Source organism: Mercenaria mercenaria, chromosome 17 (genome assembly GCF_021730395.1).
Source record: "Mercenaria mercenaria strain notata chromosome 17, MADL_Memer_1, whole genome shotgun sequence".
Taxonomy (NCBI): domain Eukaryota; kingdom Metazoa; phylum Mollusca; class Bivalvia; order Venerida; family Veneridae; genus Mercenaria; species Mercenaria mercenaria.
Window position 1 is genome coordinate 6,103,867 of NC_069377.1, and position 22,484 is coordinate 6,126,350.

The 22,484-nt window shown below is 33.8% G+C and overlaps 2 protein-coding genes across 2 annotated transcripts; both read right to left on the reverse strand.

The window, feature by feature from the left end:
- Window positions 1–2,270: 2,270 nt before the first annotated feature.
- LOC123535984 (complement C1q-like protein 4) lies at window positions 2,271–5,665 on the reverse strand. Its single transcript, XM_053527589.1, has 2 exons — window positions 5,211–5,665; window positions 2,271–2,903 (listed from the first exon to the last, which is right to left on the reverse strand). Exons 1-2 carry the CDS (start codon window positions 5,407–5,409, stop codon window positions 2,485–2,487), a joined length of 618 nt encoding a protein of 205 aa, XP_053383564.1. The 5' UTR covers window positions 5,410–5,665; the 3' UTR covers window positions 2,271–2,484.
- Window positions 5,666–12,761: 7,096 nt separating this feature from the next.
- LOC123536880 (CHRNA7-FAM7A fusion protein-like) lies at window positions 12,762–21,864 on the reverse strand. Its single transcript, XM_045320372.2, has 5 exons — window positions 21,753–21,864; window positions 18,696–18,823; window positions 16,204–16,454; window positions 15,214–15,367; window positions 12,762–13,974 (listed from the first exon to the last, which is right to left on the reverse strand). Exons 2-5 carry the CDS (start codon window positions 18,821–18,823, stop codon window positions 13,728–13,730), a joined length of 780 nt encoding a protein of 259 aa, XP_045176307.2. The 5' UTR covers window positions 21,753–21,864; the 3' UTR covers window positions 12,762–13,727.
- Window positions 21,865–22,484: the final 620 nt, after the last annotated feature.

Genomic DNA, 22,484 nt, shown 5'->3' on the forward strand with positions numbered 1-22,484 from the left:
GATATAATGCGCTCATCGCATTGTTGCTTAATTGTTCTAAAACTTTTTCTTTTATAAACATTTCTTCGTTTCATATATTGCAGTTCTTTTACACTTAAACACACTAGCCACAAGTCACAACATATCATATTCTTCACTTCTTCAGTGATACTCAGTCGATGATTGCATCATGCTAAGATGTGTTTTTATTATTGGTTAATTGCGACTTAAAACCAAACAAACGCACAAAAAACGAATTTGATATTATGTATCAATATTTTTTCAAGAAATTATTTTCATTTTAACATTTCATTAATACAATTCTTGTATATTTGAAAACGTATTTCTGAAATACCTCTGAAAAATATCTGATAACCAAAAGTTCCGTTTTACGAACAATAAAGTTGAAGGAAAAAAATCTAAGAAAAGGAAAATATTTTTTAAAAAAACATAGAATAATACTTACCAGCACATTTATGTTGAAGGTTTTCTATCATCTGCTGTAACACTTGCTCTTTCAGTTTATTTTCCAGCTCCAGCCAGTTTATGAACAACTTTAAATTCATAGTGAAATCTTGAGGGGCACTGGGGTTCGTCTTCAAGAGATCAAAAAAAGAAAACGCTCGAAGTAATGCAGAAATATGTATTGTTTCTCGCTCATGTTTCTGTTAATAAGTATGTTGGTTTATTAATTTACAAAAGCAATCAGTAGAATGTCTTGAACGAAATCATAACATATAATAGTGAAGCTCGTTTATATATGAATTGTTAATTATATTATCGTTTTTATGATGTAAACATTGATAAAGATATATCAACTTTTTGTGAAAAAATATTCTAAAATATCGATATCCCTTTTCATTCGTGACAAGTTTATTAGCCGAGAAACTTTATTTGCTATCAGCAGGTTTCCGGAGAAATGTGTTGATATACCATTTATCAGAAAAATCTCAATACCATGGATAGTTCACGATGAAGTTTTGTTCTTCAACGCTGTTGCAAGCACTGATACAAGAATACATATCAAAATACGCAAATATTTCGGAAATTTGGAGAGAAAACAAAATTTATCATAAAAAATCAAGATAGCTCGTATTTTCAATTTCCTGTTGTTGTTGTTGTACTGCATGACAATGTTTTGTTGTACAACATGAGAAGATTCGTGCTAAGAGATTGCTTAAAATGACCTAAATCAACCTTTTGATAAGTAAAATGATGAAAAAAACTTTGATACTATTCAAAATTCATGCAGCTTTAAACACAAAATCAGTCATAATAATGTAGTCGTGAACAATTTGAACAAAGTTAAACTTGACGCCATCAATCGAACAAAATAAAGTCCTCAAAATCCTTTATACCACTTTTTTGTCTGTTGGGTAGGGCAGCGGGGAGGTCGGGGATTCTATCAAAAATGTTAAAATAACAAGACATTGATTTTTTAAAACCTGGGGAAAAGATAGCAAGGAATATGTAATATATGCACATCATTTTACTTTGTCCCTTCATTTGTCATTTCGTCCATCTATCTGTCCATCCGTCATTCATAAAATGCCTTTCGTGAACTTTCAAAGTAGAAGAAATACTTAATGAAACTTGACTTTCCGATTTTATTTCGCAAAAAAGAAAATGCAGGTTCTTTACTTAGTGTCAATATAAAAATGTGGTTCCTAAGGCAAGATCTATGACGGATGCCCCTTCCGGCAGGGGTCATTTTTTTCCTGCTAGGCAACAGTTTTGTTTCCTTATATTTCATATAATTTTTTATAATAAACAAGTATCATACATAAAAACTCATACAAAAGTATTTGATGTAAACTAAAATAAACTATGCGTGCAATTTATACATAACATGGTATCTGCGTAATGATTTCGTTAATTAAACATTGAAGCAAACACCATATGAAATTCTACAAGCTCAGTTTCATATAATATTGTCATCGCAAACCAGTTGTATCATACTTCTCTAATTAAATTCTGATATAACTTATACAAATAAGAGGAAAGTAGAGGGTTTTGTTTCTTTAGTCAAATATTCACTATGTACCCTAAGCCCCCTCACAGAATTATCAATGCAATGTTTCTTACATATCGCAGGATAGAGGCTGTTGAAGCAAACAAAAGAGAGCAAGGGTGTTTCAAACAGTTTTGCCTGAATGTTTAATATTTACAACTTTAATTTAAAGTCCAGCTATCCTCCGTACAATGCATTATAAAAAACAAAGACAAATATCAAACAGGGAATGCCACGTACAAAAAACACAGCCTCCCCGAAACATAATGTCAGATTTACAATTTAACAAATAAAACCATTCCTATCACTTTAGTCCTTATCATGTGAATACGGGAGTCAAATACTGAAAAAGAAGACATTCAAAATCATGAGTATATTATGTGTAAATAGTCGTTTTTTATCTTAAACTAAGGCAATGTCTCATTAAACTAATTTCCTTCAGGAAAGGATATAATTTTGCTGATGTGTCTTGCTAAATAACAAAACTACCCGACTTAACGTCTGTACAACATCCAGCCGGAGAAGGACGTTCTGCGTTCGCCAGCCAAGTTGCCATTGTGCCAGGCGCCACTGCGTATCCAAACCTGATCCCCAAATTTCAGCTCCGTGATAACGACATTTGATGCTACAGAATAATCGTTTTGACCTCCAGAATCTGAAAAGGCCTGGCTACACTCATCACCATTAACTACTAGATCAGTATTCATGTAAGTACGGTCTTTATTTGTTGTGACCCAGAAAAAGACATAGACACCAGGAGTCCTACAAACAAATATTCCAGTTTTGCCGTTATATGCCTCACCGATGTTGATCTGGACTTCATTGAAGATGATAATGCGATAACTTTGAACAGATGTCATATCACCTGTAAGGTATGCGGAGAAGGCAACCTCATTCGCAGTATCAGCACCGCCTGAAATAAAGGTTACATTAGTCAGTATAAGACTGTCACAGATAACATTCCTGATTAAATGTAATTGTGTCACATCCCAGTTTCTTGAGAGAACAAAACAGTTTTTACCACGGGACCAAACAGAACCAGGTATTACCTAGCTTTTGGTAAACTATATTTAATCAGTTTTTACATATGCATTTATTGTAAAAAGTATTTACTATCTTCTAGACCAAGTTTTAACTAATTCTGTTCTGAATAATCGAACTCACAACCCCGTGATCCGTAGATTTGTGATCTCTCTCTTGAGATAAGTTGGGCGAGCTTATTGTCGTTGTTTTCCTAGTAACACAGTCTGTTCTATGTCTTAGAATAAATTACGACAAATTATAATGTAACAGCATCAACCTCTCATATTGGCCTATTTACTGACTACCTGAAGAAACAATAGTTTTAAAAATATCAGAAAATGATGTGGTCATTACACCTGGGATAAGGAATTTATTCTGAGATTTAGTAATGCCAGTGGAGTTGGCTGATGTTGCATAGCAATATTCTAATGAACATATGTATTTTTGATATATTATGCCTACTTGAAATAAAATAGTTTAGAAAAAAACTATTTTGAAGGTAGCTCATTAAATTTTGTAACTTTAATGATTATATAGACCAACATTTCATTTAACTCGATGAAGACAGTGACAAAATCTTTTGCTATTAATGCACATTTTCATCATCCATAAACGCACTTCTGCATGTCTTATCTTTGAGTAAAACACGGCTAACCGGGATACTGCTTGGTCAAATTGGAAATACACCGTCATATAAACAAGTAAGTTTGTTTATTCTAATATGTTTGTGTCTGTTAAAACTCGCTTACGCTAAAAATGACGTCTTCTCCCGAAGCAAAAAGAGAAAACAAAAACACACACACATATTCACCGAAGAATTATTTGATAGTTTATAGAATATGTTGTTTGAAATCCATACAGTTACTTTATTGTCATTAATGTACATATCAGAAACCAGATGCTTAAATTTGCTTCAACTGTAAGTATATTTTACTTCTGAGATTATATAAACTATGAGAAGTCGTCGTACAGGGGAGAGTATCGCTTAAAAACTATTAACTATATGGACGTCGGATAAATATTTACTCAAACATTTCCGAACATTTTCATTTGTCGCTGTTTAAATTATTACGAATTTCTTGTCAGTACTTTATGTTTAAAATACACATTCCTTTTTGAGGTAACAAGAAGAATCTATATTTTTTACTGCTTTACACCAAAATGACGGAGGAATATGCGTTTCTTTTACTAAATTCTCCTAAAAGTTGTTTCCACGGAAACAAAAATAGTATAAACTTTCATAAAAGGAGCAGTTAGGTGTGGAAAAACGGGAATATTTTAATAGAACGTATGAATTTTCATTTATTTTTTTATTTCTTAGCACAAATATGTATGACAAAAATCTTGAAATTGCAACAAATTGCACTGACCATCGTCTTTTTAAAAGATATGTCTTAGATCCTGTTAACGAATTGATATGTTTGTCATACTGTCACCAGTAATTGTCTAAAAACCTTTCCTTTCATATCTTTATATTTTGATCGATTTTGTAATCACAGTTCTCCAAATTAACAGATCAAACATTGCCTGTGCTTTACATCGTCCATGATAGTCAGGTTTCTTTTCATGGCACTTACGTCTGCTGTTAATATGCGTATTACATAACATATGCACAGCTATAATTATAATTTATAAGTCAGCAAAGATAATTGACCTCTGTAATGACGTTTCTGTAATATTCAAATGGAATTTTTCAGGCTCGTTGTCTCTTTTCATCTCCAGATCTTGTTGTAAAAACCAGTCCAAAACTAGCTTCTAGGAAATATTTAAACATTTTTGAATGTTAAATAAAATGACGCACAATAACTGTTATATGGACTAGACAGCAAGGAGAGGGGCGAAAGAATAGTTGCACATAACGAGGATCAAGCGAGAAATATGTTTCTTCTGGGTAGAAAATGGCAGAATTAAGTTAAAATTCAAGAAAGTGAGATGTTTTTATTTAAGAAAATGTACTATTATACTACTAAATGTCTGTAAGAATAATTCTTACAGTGGGTTCTAGCTCACTACACATTATTAAGGCTCTTGTAAAATTAAACCAGCATTTTCAAAATACCAAATGACTACAAGATATAACTGTCTTTGATAAATAATAGCTAGAACTTTCGCTTTCGAAAATTATTTTATGTGAAAAAATGTATACAGTATTTGTCAATAATCTAAGAAAGTTAAAGAAACATAAAGTGGTACTTACTTGAACATTTGTTTGTGAGTTTTTCTATTGTCTGTTGCTGTTCTTTTTGTTTATTTTCCAGTTCAGCTAGTTTTTGAACGACTTTATATTCATAGTCAAACCGTGAAAAGCACTTTGGCTCCTCTTCAAGAGATCCTAAAAGGCTCGAAGTAATGCAAAAATATGTTAAAATAAAAGTTAATCCAGACAAGTTGAACATTGTTCTTGCTCCGGTTACAGAGATTTTGTTAAGGTATAATCACTTTGAAACCGACCATGCCAAACGGAATTTAGAAAATACGATGATATATGATATATGATATCAGAATTGAATTATTATTTACAGTGATTTAACATTGATAAATATATAAATACATATCAACTTTTAAAAAATCTTATAACAGTGTAAAAGCAATTTCCGAAACACTATCCAATGTCAGTTACAATAATATATAGCGCCGATGCAAACTAGATACATTTTCTCTAGGCGCAATTCCATTTATTAACCAAGAAACATGCGATGTGTTTAGATAAATCCCAGTTCCGTGGCTTGTTTATCTGGATGTTTGCTTTTGGTCTCTGTTTCAAGCGCTGATATACGTATAGCAAACAATTTGTTAATTTTGAAAAAACAGACAAAATACCTTAACTAAATGATATTTACCAATTGTATAAAATATTTATCATGTCCGTAGGATATCTAAATTAGCACACCGTACACAAGAAACAGCGTGTTATCTTTTTTTCTGAAATATATTTCCAAAATTTAATATTGTAGCGTTTCATTATTTCAAGACAACTTTTTAGACAATAAACGCTTGTCAATCAGCAATGTAGATTCTACAAAATGCATACATGTGTTAGATATTCAATATTCAAAATAAAATCGAACTATAGCATTCCAAATAAAATCGAACTATAGCATTTACAATAAAATCGAACTATAGCATACCCAATAAAACTAAATTCCACTTACGCCGATGCTAGGTTGCACTGATCATTACCTGTCATAACCATACTCATTGAAACCAACATTAATTCACTAAGTTGCACTCAACATTAATTTTCAAAATGAACTTCTTCTAGAATTTATTGAATCTATGAGCTGTCACAAACATATTGCTATATACAAAATGCGATCCATTTTTATTGACCAAATACGGAGTTTAGCAATTTTATTTTCCAGATTTATAATTGCATACTTTTAACACTGAGTTTCTTCAAGCAATTTTTTTTTTTAATTCTTCAAATATTCCGCCTACCTTAAGATGGTCTGTAAGTCAGTAGTATGTAGTATTCATAGAATTGTCTCATTTGTCATTTATACAATTTATACCATTGACAACAGAAGTTTTTGAATGTAACATAAGCAATATCATAAAAGTGTAATACCCTCAGATGCACAAACATATTACTCTATTTCCGATCCGCTCATAATGCACGATCGGACATAGATAATCATGGCACTAACGACAACTTATGTTGTAATGAACTGTAGACAGTGGTACCCCAGTCATGAATGTATAGTCTATCTGAGACTTGAACTACAAGTTATTTATTTTTTATCAATCTTGGTATATATATATTTGAATTTTATATACATTTGTATAATAACAGTGTTTTATATATCAGAACATTAGAGTATATAATTACAGTATATTGTTATTACACCTTGATATAGAAAGATAATAGCATATTTAAAACTAGTTAGAGTCTTTCCGTTTAGTTCTGTTAATACACTGCAACATTTCAGTGCTTAATTCTGTGTGTATTTTTTTTTTTCAAATGCATAATTTCAATCATCCGGGACATCAATAAATGTAGAGGGTTAAAATGTAGTTAGAGAAGTGAATTTTGCATGCTGGCAGTTTTCAAGCTTTTATATCTCGTAACTTTTTTTTTGAAAATTTACGCAGTTTGTTGACTTTCAAAGAAGCAACCTTGAGTAAATATAAAATTGACACCATTCATTCTAATGCACTTTATTTGAAAGACAACACATATTATTTTCTATTCTCGTACGTATGGCCTTTTTGATGGCCCCCATAGAACTGAAATGAAATTCGTACGATTTCGCATATCAATAATTATAAAAGCATTAAGTCTTCTTATCCGCTTATCAATTTTAGCTGTTTGATACACTTTGATGGCAATCGAGCAACGACCCTCCAAGTTTGTGTGTGTGTGTGTGTTCGGGGTTTAACGTCTTTTTCAACAATTTTTAGTTATATAAACGACGGTGTCTACTTGTAGCAGTGAGCACAATGCCCAACTTTATAGTGCTGTCTCACTGGAATATCACGCCGTAGACACGTGGCATGATACCCCACCCAGTCACATTATACTGACACCGGGCTGACCAGTCCTAGCACTATCCCCTTAATGCTGAGCGCCAAGCGAGGAAGCTGCTAGTACCATTTTTTTACGTCTTTAGTATGACGCGGCCGGGGATCGAGCCAAGTTTGTGTATATGAACAACCAACAAACAGTGCATTAGCTTAAACCCTTCAGTATTTTATGATGGTCAATAACTGGACGTTTATATAACATGATTGAAAGTCTTATATTTTAACCTTTTCAGGGATCAATGAAATGATCTTCAAAAGTATTTTGTCACGCATGAAATTTTAATTATATAAAAGCGGCTTTGTGATAATCCGTATTATTCAAACATTTGAGAATGGATTATGATACTTATCAGGCTAAAAGTTAGGCTATGAATTACGTTTTCTGTGGAATGCTATTTTTAAATACTTATAAAACAATTAATCATATTAAGTACACGTATAAAGCAACGGTTGACAGAATAGGTTAATATCTGTAGTCATTCCATAAAGGATAATGCTTGCATAACAAACACTTCTGTTGCTTCGATTGAATGTCAAACTTTCTTAAAGTGACTATTAATGATTATTGAGCCGTGCCGCGACCAGCATCCGCGCAGTCTAGTCGGGGTCCATGCTGTTCTCTTTCAAAGCCTATTGGAACTAAAGAAGCGCACTATGTTGGTAATCTCATGACGCGGCTAATATGTAAAATGTAGTGTATTGAACTGATTTTGTATGTTGATCAGGTCTGTAGACTTTGATTTATCATGCATTGTATTGCTATGACTACATTAAAAAGAGAAGTGGTTATTAGGGAATCGATCTTACGATGGTAACATGCGATACACCGAATGAGATATATCCTATCGAATTAAAAAATGTGTCCTTCCGGCTCGTGCACAGAGCGTCTGACTTTGGATTTTTTTTAAGAATACGTACTTTCCTTGTAGCTAATAAGCGTCTACATAACTTGTTAGAACCGCAACGTCTTGCACAGCAGTACAAATATTGGTGGTGTTGTTTCTGTTCCAAAATCTACCTTCGAATTGATAGGGAATCGATCCTACGCGATGGGACGAACATCGGGATCTATGCCCCTACGGTAACATGCGATATACCGAATGAGGCATTTACTATCGAATAACAATCATGTCCTTCCCAGTTCTTTTCAAATGTTATGGGATAAGTTGACGTCGGATCGATTCCCGATTGTGGCAGTGCCTTATTTCATATTATATAATAAAGGTAAACATTAGACAAACAATAGAAATGTCTTTACAGGCACTCCACCCACCTATAATTGATATCTGTGGAACTCCTGATAATTCTTCTTTGACAAGCCGATGTTCTTGATAGGTAACAGGAAAACTAATTTTCAAAAATATCATCTCTATGTAAGTTGACGATATATATCACAAAAACGACGCATTTCTTTGCCATTGGCTAGTGTTGCACTTATTGTTGTAAACATAAAATTAGCTACACTAAGATAAAACATGACTGATAAAGTGTAAGTAGTTCATTTCATGTTTTATAATGAAGTTTTATACATAAGATGTGAGCATTTTATGTTCTATTATATAATCATATACGTGTTTATGTACGACATTTAAGAAGAGATAAATGGACTGGAAGAAACAGCTTTTTAGAATATTGATGTAACATTCTTTAGGAAATAAGGATGCCAAAATCAGAGGAAATTGTTACCTCTGGTGGCAATTTTTGTTATTAATGCTCTAATAATAGAATACAAGTGATCCTTAAGACCAAAACGAGATTAAAGGAGGTATGTTACCTTCTAGTACTTCTCAAAGGTAAAACGTGGTCAAAGATCAAGTCAGTGTATTTTCACAAATATTTACGTTATTTTCCTTTACACCCTAAATATGTTTAAACATTAAATCCTATCGCTGATAAGATTAATTAAATAATCATTAACTGTAATATTTGAGCTGACTTAAATATTTGTTTAAGTCTGCCCACATATCGGGAAAAAAGTTATCTATGACGTCAAAGTTGGTTAATGCTTGACAGCTATGCTAATCTTTATAAATGGGTCAACTGCGGAACTATTTTAGGACTGTCGTATCCTAAATGTCATTTCAAGGTCACAGTTCATGTAATTTAAATGTTATGAAACGCTTACTTATCTAACGCATTTAAATTCTTATGTATTTTAATGATAGAAGTATGATTTTTTTTATTAATATCGAAGTATAAAATGACATTGCAAATGCATTTAAGATCTTTCTGACAAAACTAGTTTTTTTTAGGGTGGGATGAGTTTTAAATAAATGCGCTAACGTCTTAAAAGTATGATGGTATCCAAGTAAGCAGTATATGGTAATCAAAGAATTGTCTCGTTTGCTTTTTTAACTTCGAGTAAACAGAGGGACCCTCAGATGCACAAACATATTTCTCTAGTTTCGATCGGCTTATAAACAAAACATGACTTATGCTGTAATTAACTGCAAACAGTGGTACCCCAAAATGAATCTATCTAAGACATAACTTGGTCTACAGTTATTTATCAATATTTTTTGTATTTCTATCAGTCTTGTTGGGTATATTAAATTTTCAGATACATTAACATTCTTTTCCTTTATATGAAAGTTAACGTACATGTATCAATGTGTATAGTATATTTTAACTATGGTTTGATATTGGAAAATATTTGCATATTTAAAACTGGCCACAGTTTTTCTATCTAGTTTTATTTACACATCATTCTGGGTGTGAAAATATCATTTGCACTAATTTTATTTATGTATATACTTTGGTTATGTTAGAAACTATACAGGAGCCTCCAATAATGCAGAGGATCAAAATGCTTATAGGGGAAGCTAACTGTTAAATGCATGATTTTATATCTCTTTTCTGTTTTAAGAAACTAGGTCGTTCATTGTCTTTAAAGTAAAATAGACTAAAAACTATTCATTATACTATTCGTTATATTAAAGACCACAGTTATTGTATTGTATTCTCGTCTATATGGCTGTTATTGTCCTCTGTATGTGAAGTAATTCGTACGAGTGTGCATTTTGATAACTTTTGCAGTAAGTCGACATTTTATTACCTTAAACATTGTTTGACTGTTTGATACATCTTTGCTTGCAATCATACAACGCCCGTTCAAGTACATATATATATTAGACCGACAAAAAGGCCATTAACATAACCTTCAGTCTTTTATTATGACAATAACTGGACGTTTATGTAAACTGACCGATAGTTTGTCTTACATTTTGACCTCTTCACGGATTTAATGTTAATATCTGGTCTTGTATATGGCATTATTGATAGTTGGTCACGAATTAGTGTAATGACCTTCCAAAGTATATCGTCATACCCGATATTTTAATTAAATCCGCTTTGTGTTAATCCGTATTATTCGAACCTTTGTAATGGATTATGATCTTTATCAAACTAAAAACTAGAACTCGGAATGAAGTTTTCTGCGACATGCTATTGTCACATGAAGCAGAATAAGAATTTAAATAACAATAAGTAAGATTAAGCGCAAGTGACAGAATATGTTTTTCTAGGTTAAAACATCTGTAGTTGTCCTCCTCCTTAGCTCAATAGGGAGTTTGCAGATCTACGGATCGCGGAATCGTGAATTAGATTTCCAGGCGAAGCCTATGATCTCCCAGGGCTTTTGTGCCTGAAATCATTTCTACTTCATCTTTGATTCATGTGGAGAATAATGACCGCTACTTGCAGGTCGGTGGTTCTACCAGGGTGCCCGCTCGTGATGAAATAATGCACGGAAGGGCACCTGGGGTCTTCCTCCACTATTAAAAAGCTGGAAAGTCGCCATATGACCTATCATGTGTCGGTGCGACATTAAATCAAAAAAAAAAAAACTTGCGGAGAAAAGGATAGTACTGGTCTTGTATCCATGAACCTTGTTAGGTTTACTGCCCGCCGTTACGTACATGACTGAAACACCGTTGATAAACAGCGAAAAGTCCAACCAAACAAAACATCTGTAGACATTATCAAAGCAGACTCCATTTTTGTTAGAATTCTAGACTTTCTTGATGTGTTTTATTGTATTTGGTACATGAAACTGGTTTTGCAAGATGATGAGGTCCGTAGACCTGGATATTTACAAATATTATCATACAATAAGTGATCTATTTTATGACTACACTGTAAAAAGGTTAAATATTTCATCATCCGCATACTCCGACTCAGTGTTGTTATAATATTATCTTCTAGTCCTTTGGAACCATAGAGTACATTTAATTTTACAATAACCGAATTCCATTTAAGCCGGTGCTAGGAGTATAAGGGTTGTTACACATCCATCTCTCTCACATTCGTCACCTCTCACAAACAGACAAACCGAGTCCGCAATTATGTTGCTTAGTTGCGGCATTCTATAGATTCATCCAAATTATCTTCCCACAGATTTCATTTATTTACAAAAATCAACACACCTATACTGACTTTTCGTCACGCAATTTTCTCAGAGGATTGAGAATAATACAAAGAATGGATTGCTGTAATACTGTACTTAAACCAGTCCTAACTTTAAATAATATAAACAAAACAAATATGGTATACATGGAAAACAAAGTTGTTAAGTGGAATATCATTTCTTACGATGAATACCACTTACTATTGCATTCCACGAGATCAGTTACCGACCAGCGATATAAGCAGAATTTACGAGTTATAATATAAACAAATTTATAGGCACCTTTCTAAGCATTAAACAAACATTACTGGACCTCTTCCTAAAATAAAATAAGACCAACATAAATCCTTATACGATTCTTTCGTGTTTTTTTATCAAGTCTGTTTTGTATTAGCTTTTGGATGTTTATTTTGAACCAGGGGGGCATCATGTGGATGTCATGATCTTGAATGGAATCGAATTTTAGCGGCATCAATGATAACATGATTTTCCTTAAATTGTTTTAGGTGTATATATAAAGTCACATCTGAAAAAGATTAACATGGCTCATTGCACATTTCTATGGTCGATTGAGGACAACTGTGTTAAACAAACAGAAAGGCGATAAAAGGACAAATACATTAGACAATGGTTGCATTTGAACCAGGTCCAAGTTAATATTTCTTAAGAACAATAAAGTTCCATTTATAAGATCGAGTGGGTCTTTTTTATCGAAGCATTTAGTTGTACTTGATTGAACTTCGGGCGATCACAACAACTCTTCCTGAGAACTTCGTGCTTAGATAGCATAAACCACGAAAACTACTGATTTATTTTGTATTATTTATTCTAATTACAATGATTACGCAAAATTCTGACAATTAAGAAAGCAATAAAATATTTCAGAATATCACGGTGTTTTCAATGTACAGTCTTGCACTATAATAGCTGGTTTACTTTATTAAAACTCGGTCAAAATAAAATTAGCTTAATAACGTATCTATCCGAAAATCTGTACAATTATCACTTGCTTTAAATCTAATTATCTATTATGTGTGCATGCCGGTCCAATACATCATAAAATTTCAGCTCAGAGATTGTAATTATGTGAAATTTAAAAATTGTGCATGAAACAAAATATCCAATTTACCCAGTCAACAAAACTATTTCAAACATGGCTTCTGTGAAGCATAATAATCTGTTCACACACTTTGTTGTAACATTTGGTCAGCCCGAATAATAACAAGTATAGTTGAACTAATTCTATTTTTCACCAACCTCTACTGCATAACAAATGCATACGTAGCTAGCCTACGTATTCTACTGGCTATATGAACCAGACATGAATACATGCTCCCTAGAAGTTTACGATTCACTCTGTTTTCACAGTTATTTTGTAGGTATTGGCCAAAATGTTGTGTGTATTTTTTTAAATGTCATAAATCTTATCTGGAGGCAATTGTTCAGAAACAAAAAAAAAGACATAAATACAGTTAATGTTCGTAGCATCATTTCCAGTTGGTACAAATGTACACAATTTTCCTTTCAAAATCTTTTTTTGAAACACATCACGTATCTCAACGCTAGATGTTCCTTAATTATAAACCAAAATCAGTAAATACACAAATGCCAGTAGATAAAATCATATTCGCGCTGGTTCTATCTTAACATATATTCTGGCGAATAGCGTCTTGAGAATTTCGGTGGTTTAAAACAGACTTGTCCGAAAGTGAAAACAACTATGGATTACAATATCAATCATGCGCTTAAATGTTTCAAAAATATCCAGTTTACAGAATGCTCAGTCTAAAATGATAACAAACACATAAAAATAAGCATGGTAAGACTGTTAACTATGGAGAATACCACAAAGTTGAAGAAATTGATAACATACACGCATTCTTGATACGAATATTGTCTTCTGTCGTTGTCATCTCTTTCTTCGTCTCTTGGTGACTCTTTCCCGTTGGCCCACGTTTTCTTTTCATCTTCGATTTCGACAATACCGACTTTACTTCCTATCTTAATGCTTGTTCTTTCTTCACCTGACCGCCTGTGGTGAAACAATTACTTTTAGTTTGGTTCATTCTGTATGCATATATTTGTTCATTGCATGTTATTTACACCTCCTATTAGTTACATTTTTTGTTTTGGAAACTTGCTTGAAATTGCTTTTATTTGTAACTCCTTAACCTTTATTGCAATATAGTTGACGGAATGTTAACACCTTGTCGAAAATAAAAGTCTATATAACGGTGGTATTCAATAGTCACTCTAATGAAAAAAGACTGCCCACCAAGTGAGTTGTGTCAATTTGAGGGTTGATCAAAAATATGTTAGATGTTTGACTATGTTTTGAAATGGTATAGTTTAACGTCAGTGGAAATAAACGCTATATACATAATTATTTGTTAAGAAAAAATAATCTTTTTTTTTCAATTGTGTCAGATGCCTTACGTGCATGGTAATACGTTCCCCTTCAAACCCGCCTTTCTACTCCCTACCCATTCCTCCCCCATTTTCTATATTTTGCAAAAAGTTAAAATGCACTTGTTGGAATTTTGAGCAACCCGTCTATGATATTTTTCCGTTATGGCTTCTTTTTGATGTGGCCCCACTTTGCAAATGCGTGGTTCTGTGGCTGTGTTTGTGGTGCTATGTGCTTCCGAGAAATCTACCCTTACCTATCATTTTTGGGTTATTCATTAGGATAGGTTGATAAAAGCTTTTGTCAGTGCGTTTGTACCACAGGTATATTTCATAATACCCACATTTTATTAAATGTTTTAATATAAATGTTCGCCTGTTAGTCTGAACGAGCCATTCTTGTATTGAGTATACTAATTTATTTTTGCTCGAATGTGATGCAAGCTTCAGGCTTAGCTTAATCAATCTCGAATTCGCATGTTGGAAAAACCAGTACTGGTGTCTTATGAGAAGGCGAGATCGTGGCACTAGTAGAGCTTGAAACCACGACCCCCGGACTGAGTGGCCGACACCTTAACTACCAGACCTCCGCTCCCTTTCGTTCTAGTTTACATTTATCATAAAAACAATCATTATAAAATTCTTGCAATAATATAAATATGACCTGATATCTTTTTTTTTAACATGAAACTACGGCAAAAACGCCTGTGGTGAATATCATATTGACTTAATACATTAAATATTATTTAAACACGGGCACACATGCCACTTCTTTCCTTTCACGTTATTTTTGCAAGTTTATAGATACGGGCGTGTAGATATTTGTGAAAGCCACATCCATTAATATACTTTCCAAAATATTTACCTATAACATGTAGCTTTTGCAATAACATTTACAACTCTCTGGGTTCTCCAGCCAGGTTCATATCCTTTCTCAGTATAGTTATGCATCCTTGTCATGATGACCACTATCAAGGTTTCGAGAGCACACAAAACATATGTTGTCAACAAATACACACCTGTAATAAATACAAACCGACATTTGCACACCTTAATAAAGATTTTATTTTCTGAAAAAAAGAAAAAAAAGAAACGTTTCGTTTCATTCAAGAAATGGTTGTGACCCTACTTCGCGACAAGGGAGTTATGGCAATAAACATTTTCAGAATAGTCGATATATTAAGAAATTAAACTTTGATGGCCCATGGCTTGGTAAATGCGGCAGATCTGTCACACTTCATACTAATTATGTCATATTCATATCTGATATTTGATAGAGGATTTCATTACGCTCCCTAATCTTGTCTTTTGCTAGACCAAAACAGTACAGATAGAAGGTCTTACCAGCCGCCAAAAATCATCTCAGTTTCAACAGCAAACCGACAACCAAAATATTGCATGCCCCCATCTGACAGACGGACATATACAAAAGTATTTACTTGACAATTTGATATGAGGTTTTTCTAAAATAAACAATAAGACCTCTGTTTAAAGCGCACAAAATAATTTGTATGGCTCATCTGATAGGACTCCTACTAAAGTCCACCATAATTTCGTCAGATTTAAAACCAACATCAGATTTGCATGACATCGAAGTCTACAATAAACCTTAGTTAAAAGACCACACCCACTCTCAGGAATAGGAAGAGTAAGTTTTGCATGACCGACATGATTGAAGGTCCGTCTAAAGTCTAGGTTTGTATATCGTATTATATCGAAAGCGGGACCTCCATAGAATAATAAATGTACATTTTTGTTCGAGTTGGACAAAGCATTTTGATTAGTATACATAAATAGGTTTGAATGTCATATTACAGACTTTGTTTTTATTTGTTTAAAATAATTATATACATACTTAGAATACAAACGTTGTTTGCCGTTGGTGGAATGTTATCAGATACTGTGGTCATGACTACAGACATAGACAGCAAGACGGTCAAGGAGTAGCCATTTTGTTCCCCGCTTTCAATTTGTAGAAGAAACACAAACGGTCCCAGGAAAGCCAGTATGATTACAGGCAATATCATATTCAATACGTAGTAGTTGTATTTTCTCTCAACCTCTACTGTAAATGACACCGCAGACATAGGAAATCCATGCAGTGTTCTGGAAACCACAAAAAAAAGACATCAATGCTATATAAGTGAAATGCATTTCAAGCTGAGACTGCATATGGTTTCGAAAGCATATGCCTAACCAGACTCAATTTTAAAAGGGTGTTGAACTGTCCGTTACCACTCTTTAACAGACTCGATCAAACCGAGTTTGCTACTATTTTGCTTGGTTGCTTTCTGTGCTTCTAAAGGCTCTTTATGCATTTGAAAGCTTCTAACTTAAATTGGGCATGCAATCCACATGAATGAGTAACATTTTAGAAAAAATGCAAACATTTCTGATTAAGGTCATTTCAAATTCTTTGGTTTAAACAATATTTCATTAATCACAAAATTTACAACATGTATATATATATATATATCAAAAAAAAGCATACAGGATTGAGTAGGAAGCTGAAAGCTTATTTGAAACTCTCTCCTTCAAATTCTTTATGTAAGCAGACGCTGGCGTTACCTTGACGATCTGACAGAACACAATATGCTTTAAATCATTCGCCCTCCTTTTTTGGTTCCTGTTAATATGTTTTCAGTTTTCTTCAATTAACAAGTCACTATTGCAGAATCCAGGAACTGCCGATAAACTGAGTTGTTTTTGCTGGAGAACAAGTCACTAATGGAACAGAACCAGATTAACTCGTTGTTTTTGTAGAGAACAAGTCACATTGGAACGGAATCTAGGAACAGTTGTCAGATTAACTGTGTTAATTCCAATATCAAACAAACTTAAATTTTAACTAATAGTGTGCGTGTGGGCGTGCGTGCGTGCGTGCGTGCGTTTGTGTGTGTGTTCGGGTGTGTGTTCGGGTTTAGTGTCTGTCTTTTTTCTACAATTTTTCAGTCTTATAACCAACGGTGTCTATTTGCAGCAGGAAGCACAATGTCTAAGTAAATGGTCCTGCCTGACTGGAATATCACGCTGCAAGCGCGTGACATGATACCCCATCCAGTCATGTAATAGGTCGCCCAATCAAATGTATACCTACAAGGTCTAGTACATTTAGTTCAAATATAAGTGGTCATAATCTTTCTTCCCTTGCTCAAGCCCTTTCTCAATAGCTACGTGTTTTATTTCAGTATGTATTGATAGCATTGTTTCGAACCTGTATGCTAATATTACATGCTGCATAAAAATGACTGTGTAATTCAGACGGTTGTATTTAATGAACTGTAACTATCTTATATAAGAGTAAACACCCCTTTCCTTAATAGCGTTATAGTTGTTTATGGGAATATAAATCTATGATGATCACTAGAAAATGTCACAATAACGTTATGTAGTAAGTGGATTTTATAAGAAATAAAGAACAGCCGGATTTAGTGGTGTTCACCCTACTGACATGGGGGTTGACCAGTCCTAGGACTATCCTCTTAATGCTGAGTGTCAAGTGAGGAAGCTATTGGTAGCATTTTTCACGTCTTTGATCCGGCCAGGGAACGAACCTACGACCTGCCGCACACGAAGCGGGCGCTCTGCCACCAAAGCGGCCACAAACTATAAGTAGTAGACGCTGATATGTTCTCACAATAAAGGCATCTATCCATAACGTTTCTTTAATTACAGTATGCAGGTAGAAAAGGACTGTAATATTTTAATGCGCAATAAAACACGTTTCAAACTAAATTACACAAACGACAAATCTCATCCTGAGGCCCAAGTAGAGACTATTGTTTCTCGCCATAAATATTTGTTAGAAGAATTTGTTTCACCATCAATTTAGGATAATTATACAACGGAAGTGAATCGGTTAAATAAGGTTTTAATTATTACAATTTTATATCTGGTGCATTACTGTGACCATCGCTGTTCATTCAAAAGAATGCATCCATATTGAATTACTTAATATAACAACAACAACAACAAAACTTTCATACTGTTCACTTGTTTTACCCTATGTCAATCAGTAAGTCCACTTGCATCATGACACAATCATTGGACGAGTAGTATCATTTGATATCTTTAAGCCCTATATTTTAGAAGAAGACATTGACATCACTTCCCTAATCTCAATTACTTTAGTAATACGTTACATATATATATCAGAAGTTTATGTTGAAGTCTCTACCGATGATGTTATCCATACATGTTTTCTAAATTCCCTTTTTCATTTATCCAAAATCTGACATTGAGGTGAAAGTTAATTCCCCATTCTCATTAATCTAGAATCTGACGTTGAGGTGATGCCCCATTCCCGATTCTCAGAATAGAGGCATCTACTTGTTATGTTACTCTTACCTTTTTAATTCAGCAGCTGATGTTGAGGTGATATCCCATTCCCCATTCTCAGAATAAAGGTCTAAATTGATGACATTGTCGGTATTGTATATGTAAATTTGCTGATCGGAGAACATCCACGAGGACATCTAGACATAGAACACATCCAATATATACATGTATTTAAACGAGGAAATACTAGTATATCATTTTATTCTCGCAATACTTTGTGATGTTTTCAGTAACTTGTTATGTTTTTACGCAATAAAATAATGTATTTGTTATCCTAAGATTTGTATAGAAACTAAATTTAAGGGTGCTGCCAATTTTTATTTGGAATAGAAAACAAGGACGAAAGTCCACCGGGAAAAGTCACATAGAAATATGAGTATGTGCAACTGTACACATGCACACAGTGGCTGAAAAAAGTAATAGTAATAAACAGACACAAGATACACATGAAGAAGGAACACAGTAGGTTGTCAATGGTAAAAACAACTACTGGGTAGTTTAAACTAGTTTACTGGCACTAAACCTACTCTTTAAGCCCTTACATGTTCCTAATTGACAATACAGTGTAAATAAAATTGCTACCCGCCAGGTGCATTCCTAACAAACGAAACAGAAACCACAAGAACACATTGTAAAACACAAAATATACTCATGTGAAGATATGTAAATCAAAACCCATGGAACACTGAACACTAAATTTGTATTGTGCCTCAGAACAATATAGTCATAGTCTCTTCCAATAAAAAAAGTTCATATTTTTAATAATAATGGTCAGACTATGTCCGAGAATTTCATTACGTTTGTAAATCAAATATTCATAAAAAACTGGTTGTGAAATACTTTGCCGAAGAAGAGACATTAAATTACTTTTGAACTTAATGACTTATTCCAAATTGCGGTAATAGGTTTAACAAACGATTGACAAAAATTATGATAATGGTAGCACTGCTGAAGAAGCTTCCGGGTAAAAGCAATATTATGTAGATTGAAATCTTAAACATGACCACAGGCTCTGTCAAATCTTAACATGTGGCACGGGATACATCTCCATTAAGATGAGGCAGATTGACAATATCAAAATTTAGGCCATCTCTCTTATCGTATTTTTGTACGTATAATACCATCATGAATGGAGAGATGTAAATCTATCAAGAGGGCCATGATGACCCTGGATCGCTCACCAGAGTAATATGAGCTACATGTTTCAAATGTCAAACTGATGATTTTTAGAAATTTTTTGGAAGATTTTCCGATGTACAATCAAGTAACCCCTGAGGTGGGGCGAATTTTACCCCGGGGGCTATGATTTGAACAAAGTTTGTAGAAGTCTACTAGGCAATGTAACATATCAAATATCTAAGATCTAGGCCTTCTGGTTTATTTTTAGCAAATTTATGAAGATTTCCCTACGTACAATCAAGTAACCCCTGGGTCAATTTGACCATGGGGGTCAAGATTTGAACAACTTTTGTAGAGGTCCACTAGGCAATGCTACATGTCAAATATCTGAGGACTTCTGGTTTATTTTTAGAAAATTTTGAAGATTTTTCTATGTACAATCAAGTAACCCCTGGGGCGGGGTCAATTTGATCTCGGTCATGATTTGAACAGATTTTGTAGAAATCTACTAGGCAATGCTACACGTCAAATATCTAAGATCTAGGCTTTCTGGTTTATTTTTAGAATTTTTTTGAAGATTTTCCTATGTAAAATCAAGTGACCCCTAGGGCTGGGTCAATTTTGACCCCGGGGGTCAAGATTTGAACAAATTTTGTAGAGGTCTTCTAGGCAATGCTACACATGAAATATCTAAGCTGTAGGCCTTCTGGTTTATTTTTAGAAAATTTTTGAAGATTTTCCTATGTAAAATCAAGTGAACCCTGGGGTGGGGTCAATTTTGACCCCGGGGGTCATGATTTGTACAAATTTTATAGAGATACACTAGGCAATGCTACATGTGAAGTATCTAAGCTCTAGGCCTTCTGGTTTACTTTTAGAACATTTTGAAGATTTTTTAATGTACAATCAAGTAACCCCATGGGGCGGGGTCAAGTTGACCCCGGAGATCATGATTTGAACAAATTTTGTAGAAGTCTACTAGGCAATGCTACACGTCAAATATCTAAGATCTAGGCCTTCTGGTTTATTTTTAGAAATTTTTGAAGATTTTCCTATGTAAAATCAAGTGACCCCTGGGGCGGAGTCAATTTTGATCCTGGGGTCATGATTTGAACAAATTTAGTAGAGGTCCACTAGGCAATGCTACGTGTCAAATATCTAAGCTCTAGGGCTTCTGGCTTTTGAGAAGAAGATTTTTTTAAGATTTTCCTATATAAAATCAAGTGACCCCTGGGGCGGGGTCAATTCTGACCCCCGGGTCATGATTTGAACAAATTTGGTAGAGATCCACTAGGCAATACCTCAAACCAAATATCTAAGCTCTAGGCTTCTGATTTTTGAGAAGAAGATTTTTAAAGTTTTTCCTTTCTGTTGCCATGGCAACCAGAGTTCTGTATGGAATTCAATTCTTTGAACATTTTTTTGTAGAGCTTCACCCAAGGAACATTCCTGTGAAGTTTGGATGAAATTGGCCTGGTGGTTTATGAGAAGATGTCGTTTAAAGTAAAAGTTTACGGACGACGGACAACGGACGACGGACGACGGACGCCGGACGGTGACTGATCAGAATAGCTCACCCTGAGCCTTTGGCTCTGGTGAGCTAAAAATAAAGTAATGTTCAGAGCCTTCAGTTTTTGTTGTAAGATAGCCATTTTCCTAACCGATAGGAAATTGTTATTTATATTGTCTAAAATGGTAGTATAATACAAGAAAGATCAATATTATCACCGTACTTGCAATAACTTTACAGGTTTGCCGTTTTCAAGATAATACGGTCTAACTCTTTGAAATTTGGTTTTATGTTTTATTGCAATTACACATAAAATGCTATGATAATTGACCAATTTCAGTTACATTTACTAACAAAATAATGCTAACGATTCAAGTTACACGCTTCTTTAATTCCTTACTGTGTCATTCCTTGGTTCAAAAAAAACACATACTTACTATTATGTTACACGTTTGTGAATCAAACGGGTATTTTGCGATGTTGATATCGCACGACGCTACAACATTGACGGGCTGGAGCCACCGTACAAGTCCAGTATAAAATACATATGAAAATTCGCATCAGCCCTGAAAATGAAAAAGAATGAAGTCTGGCGTACGATCATCGCATTCAGTATATATAAGACACAAGGTTGTATAACTTAAAGATCGTCATCCAATAAATGTATCGCATCAGTACTGACAATGATAAATAATGAAGTGTGCCAATTCAATAGAAATATACTTGACACGGGACTGTATTTTTAAGATCGTCATCTATTAGTCGTATCTTATCAGCTACAATGAAATGATAAAGAATGAAGTGTGACGTATGATCGTCAAATTCATTAGAAATATATTTGACAATGTGTTGTGTAAGTTAAAAATCGTCATCCAATAAATGTATTGCAGCAGCACTGACAATGATAAAGAATAAAGATTAAATTCAAAGGTAATATGTTGGGCAAAGGGTTTTATAATTTCATAATCATCATCAATCAGCTATGACAAATGGTAAAGAAAAAGTATAAATATGCCATGATAATTTCCCAAAGTGACATTACAATATTAACTTTCAATCGTTGAGTTGTCCTTTATTATCCACACATCATAAGCACTGGAAATTATAACACAAAGTACAAAGACAGAATTATATAGATGAAGTGTTACAAAATGGGATAAAATGTAATA

Coding starts and splice junctions, on each gene's coding strand:
- LOC123536880 (XM_045320372.2), bottom strand. CDS start 18,823: ATGTCCTCGTGGATGTTCTCCGATCAGCAAATTTACATATACAATACC. Junction 15,368..16,203: donor AAACAACGTTTGTATTCTAA/GTATGTATATAA, acceptor TATTTATTACAG/GTGTGTATTTGTTGACAACA. Junction 13,975..15,213: donor GCAAAAGCTACATGTTATAG/GTAAATATTTTG, acceptor GTTTCACCACAG/GCGGTCAGGTGAAGAAAGAA.
- LOC123535984 (XM_053527589.1), bottom strand. CDS start 5,409: ATGTTCAACTTGTCTGGATTAACTTTTATTTTAACATATTTTTGCATT. Junction 2,904..5,210: donor ACTCACAAACAAATGTTCAA/GTAAGTACCACT, acceptor CCTTTATTTCAG/GCGGTGCTGATACTGCGAAT.